This window comes from Otolemur garnettii, unplaced genomic scaffold, assembly GCF_000181295.1.
Source record: "Otolemur garnettii isolate 467f Iridium unplaced genomic scaffold, OtoGar3 scaffold00236, whole genome shotgun sequence".
Taxonomy (NCBI): domain Eukaryota; kingdom Metazoa; phylum Chordata; class Mammalia; order Primates; family Galagidae; genus Otolemur; species Otolemur garnettii.
This window is the reverse complement of record NW_003852631.1, coordinates 775,078-783,501: the sequence shown is the minus strand read 5'-3', so window position 1 is coordinate 783,501 and position 8,424 is coordinate 775,078. Positions and strand designations below refer to the sequence as shown.

The following is an 8,424-nucleotide window of genomic DNA, read 5'->3' as shown; positions in this document are numbered from 1 at the left end:
TGGCGCCTCAGCCACCCAAGCCATAGGCGCTGAGTTGCTTTTCTCATATTCTAAGGAGGTAAATTGTGGGAGAGGAAAGGAGCATGATTCATCATAAGCATTTGAGTTTGGATCCCTAGGCTGCTACCTACTAGCTATGTGACTTTGAGATTTTTTTTCTACAACAGAGCCTCACTCTGTCACCCTGGGTTGAGTGCCGTGGTAGTATAGCCCACAGCAACTTCAAACTTTTGGGCTCAAGCAATCCCCTTGCTTCAGCCTCTTAAGTACCTGGGACTATAGGCACCTGCCACAAGGCCCAGCTAGTTTTTCTATTTTGAATAGAGACAGGGTCTTGCTTTTGCTTAGGCTGGTCTCAAACTCTTGAGCTCAGGTGATCCACCTGCCTTGACCTCCCAGAGTACTAGAATTACAGGTGTGAGCCACCATACCTGGCCACTTTGGAAAAGTTTTTGATCTGTCTGTGTTTCCACTTCCATATTTGTCCAAGGGGAGTAGGATCGTAACACCGCCCATGTGAGGTTTAGAGATAATACATGCAAAATGCCTAGCAACCAGGAGCCATCCGACAAATGGGCAGCTGAAATAAGCATTTTTTCTTCTGAGATGGTGGCAAGTCCTTGGAGAAGATGCGTTATCCTCAGAAATTAGAAAAGAAAACAGAGCAGCAAATCGTGAGAACAACTTTGGAGTTACCCTCCAACGGGTAAAATTGGAGGACCGGGGTTTAGTTACAGAAGTTCCACTTAGGACTTGGCATCCAGAGCTTCAGAAGCAGCCCTGCCACCTCCTCTTCCTCTCCTCACTGTGCTCAGATCGAGGATTCCACCAGCTCCTAGAGTGTGGGGCGATTTAGAAGAAAAGGTGTGTGGATGTGGGGGGTGTGCCCCTGCACGAATAAGCAAAATTGTAATTCCTGAACAATGCTCATCTGTGGATTTTTTTTGGTAACAATGTTGTAGGGAAGTTATGGAAGGAAAGCAGAATTGAAGGCTCTTTTTCTTTACTAAGCAGAGAGAACCACAAGTTCTGTTCCTCAAAAGCATTTTCCCCACATTTCTTACCAATTGGAGGGAGTAAGGAATACCCTTGGCGTACTAACCCTGTTTGATCATTCCTAACATCTTATGGTTACTAGTTTAGGAACTCAGATTTAGGAAAGAGGAGTCTTTCAGTGAAGATGGAAGAGGAGATTCGAGGAGAAACAGAGAAAGGAAAAATCAGGACAAGTGGGAAGTCAGCCTCTCTGGTTTTGGTCGTCTTCCTTCTTCACGTTCTCAACAAGGCCATCTCCACCCACTGACCTATCTCCCCAAGAATTCCAAAGTATCCTAGTTTTCATTTTCCCCTTCATTAGTCTGTAATTTTCCATGCAGAAAGTAAAAGATTGTGACAGAGAAGAAAAGGAACATTCACTTTGATAACAAAATCCGTCTGGGTCCCGATAAATGGTAGGGATTTCAGAATACCTTGCTGTAACCATCACAAGCTTTGAGGACCACAGCAAAGGCCCACATAACAAAGCACACCTGCTGGTGGCCACAATCTGCCAGGGGAGGCATCACGTGGCTGAGACTAGCTAGATGAGTTATGCAATTTTAAAGCTGGAGGGACCTTGTCTAGAACAGCCAGCGTCTCATCATATAGATCAGAGAGCATTTAATCTGTAAGAGGTGTTAGAAACCACCTAGCTTCACCTCCCATTCGTAGACGCAAGAACTGAAAATCAGTGAAGGGGTGGGATTTGCTCAAGGTCTGATCTCTTGCATGTGGCAGAGAACCCGCCCTCAATTCTAGACTGCTTAACCTCAGTGGTGTCAGTTTACCAAACATAATTAGGGACCTCTTTGTGCCACACACAGTCCTAGGCCCCGGTTTGATCGAGTCCTGGAATGACTATTCCACAGCCCTTGCCTTTTGAGAAGTAAGATCTTGTAGAGAAATACACATTGTCAATTACTTATGGGTGTTTTGAAATGATAGAGCAACGGTCAAAGTTTGGGGAGAGCAGAGGAGAAAACAACTGTGGGACTGAGAAAATTTAAAGGTTTTTCTTTCACGCTAGTCTGTCTCACGTATTACTATTTTCCATTTCATTAATCACTTTTACTCCAGTGGGAAATAAACACAGCCTCTATCTGCTGGACTTTTTTATAAGGTGAATGAGATTAGAACCCAGACCCCTAAGCTAAAAGGCCCACGCTTGCTAGTGAAATAGTACATGTGGCTTCCCTCCTCCCTTCCTCCCAGGAGGACTCCTTAGGCTCCCTACCTCCACCCCACCCTCCCACCTGCTCCGACACACACTGTGAACTAAGGAAGACAGGTACATCAAAGACCTTGGTAACTCTGCCACGGGCAGGGTGACAGGAGATTCACAGGGTGTGCAGGATGGTGACCAGTGGGTCTCTGGGGCAGCTTGGGGCAGCTTGGGGCAGCCCCGATCAGCAGGAGCAAACTCACACCTGCAGGAAACCATGGAGACAGAGAGTGCCAACCCTCAGTGACAGTCACAGAGACCTGAGCCCCAACTATTCTGTCTCAAAATACGTTCGAGAAGCCACCTGCTTGCTCGCAGATGGAGTGTCAACATACTCTCCCATCTGGCTCAAACGCCTCATTTAATAAAGAAACTCTGCTTTTCTAAAATTTGAAGTAAGCTAAATTTCTGTTTAGCTTTTTACAAATTTTCAGTCACAAGGTCCAAATGAAAATGCTTTTCAAAGAGTGACTGAAGTTGGAAGCTGTGATGCTGCACGATTGGTTCAATTTTATTTTCCACATTTCAAAAAATAATTCCATATGTTTCTCCCAGTTCATTGAACTGCCTTGGCAATGAACAGATCAGTATCTCCAGGAATGATTAATACCATATGATTCTTGGGTATCATATTTTGATGATGTTCTGCAGTGTTTCAAGCCACCGAAACAGAAACCCACCCACACGCACTGAGCTTAAAACTGGCAGTCTTTGTCTTCCTGGCTACAGTTAGAGTTTAAACATCATCATTAAAATTTTACAGGTGACCTATCAGGAAAAATTAAGCCCACCAGTTGTGTTGCCTTAAAAGAAAAACATTCCTTCATTATAATGAATGAAATTGTATGCTAGGTATGAATGCTGGTGACCTCTAGAAAATGAACCACTGACCCATAAATGGATGAGAATCAGTCAGAGTAAACGAGGCAGAAGTTTTCCCAGCATTACTGTGCATGCCGGCAGCGCAGATTCTTGTTATAATTAAAAGAGAAAGAGAGTAGTCAGTAGAGAACATTTAATAGGAACAAACATGACCACGTTGCCATGCTGGTTTTCTGGCCCATTCTTCACTCACGTGTTACGCTGTATGTCTGAGTTTTAAAAGTGACATAAGAACTACACATAAAAATAACAATCACAGAATTGTACAGCAGAAGCCAGCAAAAACTCAGTTAGAATATGGACACTGTTGATGGCCAATTTATTCAGAGGGAATCTCCATCTGAATCCGGACTGACCAATCTGGCAGCCATTGAAAGCAGCACTTGAACTGTGGCTCAGCTGAAGTAGCTGTATGTGTAAAATACCGCACCAGGTTTCACGGACTTAGCACCAAGAAAAAAAAAAGAACACAATATAAAATACCTCAATAATTTTACATTAATTGTATGTTAAAATCATAGTATTCTGGATATCTTGGGGTTAAAGAAAATACATCCTTAAAATTAACTTCACCTGTTCTTTTTTTACTTTTGTTTTCTAATTTGGCTACTAGAACCCTTAAAATGACATATATGGCTTGCATTCTATTTTCGTGGGCCAATACTGATCTAAAATGAAAAGTATGGATGAGACGGACAGCGTTTAGCGACCCAACAGAATTAAATGTAAATTCACAGTAACTGGTGATAAAGGACATGCCAGCGTGGGAAAAACTGGCCGTGAAGTGACCGAAGCTTTGATAAGTTACCTTTCCCGTTCCTCCTGCCCTGGAAAGTTTCTGTAAGTCCAAATGTGTGCTTAACAACTTTCTAGAGGGACAATAAGAAAGAGGAAAGTTCAGGCCAATGAATTGTTGGGTTCTGGAAGAAACAGGAAAGAATCATCGACCCAAGCTCTTTGGAGGCTGCTGACTTTTGCTCCAAGGAAGCTGTTATTGAGAAGGCAATGTTAGATCCCTTATTTCTTTATATTAACAGGGCTTATATTTTTCTAGTAGGAAGACTATCAGAGGACTCTCCTTCCTCCAGGTTACACTGGTGAAGCATCCTTGAGGGGCTGATGGCGTTTTGAATGGAGAAATGTGAACCACGAAGCTACCTTGTAACAGCAGTGTGAACGGCCTGGGAGGTTTTAACACTGAGAAGGGTGTTTATTTATATGAGCATTGAGCTCTGGGCAGCCCACTGGAGCTATTTATTCTACAGTTTTCCCAACTCTCTCTCATGTTGCATTGAAAGAGATACTTTTATGCTTAGGTGGGAAAAAAGTTATAGCCTAAATGCGCTTCACTGAGCCTCACCCAGATGAATGAGGTTTCCCCACGCGTAGTACATAGAGCGCACTTAACAGGTGTAAGCTGGGTGTAAGGAAAGGATGTCACTGAAACACAAACAAGCAACTGTGAGATTCCCTTCACTAGCTCAGGGTATCACGGGGACTATTTTGTGAGATAAGTGAGGGTTCTGCTTAAATCCACCAGCTCTGCCTGTGCTCACAGAAATTGAAGAGTGGGACACCGAATTAGAACAGCTTCACCCTCTATGGGACCAGCATAGGACAGAGTCGCAGAAATCATTCACGGATCCACAGAAGAAGGTGGCTGTCTAAGGATTAAATGAGACAAAGCATGTGAAGTGTTTAATATTTAATAATAATATCAAGGTACTAGTGTCGTTTTGAAATATGTCCTATGGTGCCGGTAAAACTTATCTCTGTTTCATTATAGAAGATGCAAGAGCTGCAGAAAATTCGCCATATGCTCCCTGCTTTTGTCTAAATTCATTTGTGAGAAGTTGTACTCACACCCTGGCTGCCGATGACTCATGGTTAAATCATTGCACTCATTTCCCCCCCTTTTTTGTTTTTTAATACAGTTGCATATCACATACCATTCTGCTTTGTTCTCTTTCCCCACCCGTTCAAGGAAAACTAGCAGGTCTCACAGCCCCACTGCCTTAATGAACTACAGCCATTCAGTGAAAAGACTTTGTATCCACTTCGTCAATTGAAAAGGTGAAGATTAATTCTTGGAAATTTCTGGAGCTCTATAACAATTCATATCCCTTAGTAACCGACGTGAGTTGAAGTTTGGTGCCCAATAACTGCTAAGAAGATATAAGGAATGTTGCAGAAATATAAATAGGTCAGCCCTGAAATTTAATTAGACACTGCATGTGTTAATAATAAATTCAATTAATTTAGCTTTCTACCTGTACTAGAGGAGGAAAAAAATCACATAAAATAATTCGTTTTGAATGCCTCAATTGGTAACCTCCTTTCCTGAAGAGTGATTTATGCAGTAATTTACTGACTGTGTCTTCATGAGATTGTTCTAAACCAGCCCTTTTGAAATAATAATAACTTCTGAATGTGTGTTGTGAGAGATATAACAAATGGCTTCTTATTAATTTTCATTTAATGAGTTGCCTATTCACATGGTAATTTTTTAAAAAGTCTCTTCTTAAGATAAACAGGTTATGAATACTGAGGATAACACTTCCATGTCACAAAAATCACGATGGGAAAATCTGTCTCATATTCTCTACATGATTTGAAGGTCAATCGGTTGCAAATTTTCTACTCTAAAGAGGCATTTCTTTCTTTCCCAGTTAGTACAGCAGATCATTTTAAATTTCTACAGCCAAACGATTCCAAACGGGCGAAAAATGTAAAGAGATTATTTCTCGGCAGTCAGGGTCCTCGTAGGGATGGGGTACAGGAAACAAAATGATGAACAAAGTTGAAACGCAGGTTGGATTAGGGAATGACTTGAGGAGCTCAGGACACTGGTTCTTTTTTAAAGAACAAAAGTCATGAAGAGTAGTCTTTGTAGCTTTTCTATTTCCCCAAGTTCCCTTTTTAAAAAAGACTCCATGATTTGTTTTGTAAACATTAATATTTAAGAATCTGAGTTGCTCACATTTGCAAACGTTTAATTGCCTAACAACTAATACTAGATGTTCTCATAATGAAAATAACAAGAACGAAACAATTAATAAAAGCAAGTAAAAGATGAAAAACTAGAAGGAAGGAATTGCTGAGAGTCCAGGTATTTCAAATGACTCACACCGATTTAAAGTGTCCTGCAGTAGACAGGGCAAGTCTCTTCAGAATAATTCCTTACAACACTTGGCACAGGAGTCTGCCTAAAGTATTAAATAATTCAAATCCAATTGCTACTTACACGTGAACCGAAAGGGCCTTGCTCCTAAGCCGCACTGCCTCACGCCCTCTCCGTGGAAGAGCCCGTACCGCATCTCTCCCATGAACTTGTCCAGCTCCTGCCCAGAGGCATTGACCAGCAGAGCCCCCGTTTTGCAGAGGATGGTGGCTCTGATCCACAACGGGGTCCCCAGCGCTGTCACAACTCCGAGAGCGCACGCAAAGCTTAACACCCCGGCCGTGCAAAAAATGATTTTCTTCTGTTGGTTTGGCATGATGAGAAACAGCTTTTGTGAGGGCGAAGTTCAAAAACAAGACCTCTGTGAGCCACGAGAAGGGACTGCCCCTTTGCCTGCATTTATTACAGGAGCTGAACAGACAGATCCCGGCTGGAGAGGCAGCTCCACCATCGACAGTGGTTCTCACCAGGTTAGAGAGCAGAAGACGGTTTCTTCACCACTTGTACCCGGCTTTTCTTCTTTTCTGCTGCTGCTTCTGTCCAATTTTGAAATCTTCAGACCAAGAATCTGTAAAATAAAACTCTTTCAAACTGCCTTCAAGTATCTCCTCCTGTGTCACTTGGTAACAAAGGTCTAAGATAACAGATGGAGTCCTCCGTGTAACTTGATGAATGCTTCCCTTCCTCAGCCTTTTGTCTGGTTGTGGGAGTTGAAACTTTCAGAAACAGGCTTTGAAGCCTGTGATAAATTTTCAGCAATTTAAGATGTTCATGTATTGATGGTTTTTTTTTTTTTTAATTTTTGTTTTTTGATTGTTTTTTAGGTCCTGGGGAAAGAGAATTTTAGTAGAAGTAGGAAGAACATATGTATATGTATTGATAATGAATAAATTTTGAAATTTTTTAATTATAGCAGAATAAAAGTATTGAACTGAATTGGGTCCCATGTAGACAGGAAGTGCCCGAGACCGACTATGGGGGTTAGTCCTCCTAACTCCATTCTTCCCAGACCATAGAGAATTTAATTCAAATTCTTCTTGGCACAGAAAAATGTGATGCAGGTACAAATATATAGATTTTTATCTTCATTTAATGAGTCTGTCTGCTCGGCATAACAGCCTGTATTTTCCCACCCTCTCTGTGGAAACGGCCCTACTTCCTCTCTCCCGTGAACTTATCTGGCTCATACCCAGACTCATTGACAAGCGGAACCCCTGTTTGGCAGAGGATGGTAGATTTGATTGGTAGCAGTGTCCCCAGTGCTGTCACAACTCCCAGGGTTCACACAAAACTTAACACCTCGGGCGGTGCCTGTGGCTCAAAGGAGTAGGGCGCCGGCCCCATATGCCCGAGGTGGTGGGTTCAAACCCAGCCCTGGCCAAAAACTGCTACTTGAGTTGGTAAAGACAAGGGAATATTCAAGCAGAGCCATGTAGTCAGATAGATGGCTCCATAGTGCCTAGTCCGTTAGGGAGGCAGGAAACAAAGTCATGAGCAAGATCAAGTAGCAAGGTGCGTTTTGTTACATTGTCAAGACCTGAAAACTAAAGTTCACAATTGAGTGACAGCTTTTTAACTCTGCATTTCCAATGAGATTCCTCCTTCTGCAAACAGATATAGGACGGGTGTGTATGTGTCTCACGGGTGCTTTGCTGGATACAGTATGCTGTGCTCTTATTCTAAGTTCTGATCTACAACGTTAACTTTTAGTTAGAACTTGTATGTCTGGTGCTTTGCTAAATATATTACCTAAATTATCTTATTTAATTCTCACAATTACCACCGAAAGTGATGAAGAGGAGGAGGACGGTGATGATAATGTCCCCATCTCATTTATGTAAACCCAAACCTCAGAGAGTTTCCACACTACTTGCTAACGATGGTAGTAGAGCTGGGATTCAACTCCATCTCCTAATTCTGAGTTGTACGTTCTGTTCTAAGCAAAATCCCTGATTGTGAAGAGGAGGCACACGCTTCGGTTTAGGCTGGGCTGGGAGTAACAAGGGCAGAGTGGCCCATTATTAGTTAACACATCTTGAGTGTTACACGGCCCTCTGCAGATAAAACTTGTCCAGCTAGCCAAAAGCACAGGTTTATGATT

General features: G+C 42.3%; 1 protein-coding gene across 1 annotated transcript in view; it reads right to left on the bottom strand.

Moving 5' to 3' along the window:
* The window catches only part of CLRN1 (clarin 1), a 36,496-nt gene extending 29,815 nt beyond the window's left edge, over positions 1-6,681 (bottom strand). The window contains exon 1 of the mRNA XM_003802188.2: positions 6,387-6,681. Within this exon, the coding sequence (XP_003802236.1) occupies positions 6,387-6,639 (253 nt within the window). The 5' untranslated portion in view covers positions 6,640-6,681. The remainder of the gene's footprint in view (positions 1-6,386) is intronic.
* Between the last annotated feature and the right edge of the window lie 1,743 nt (positions 6,682-8,424).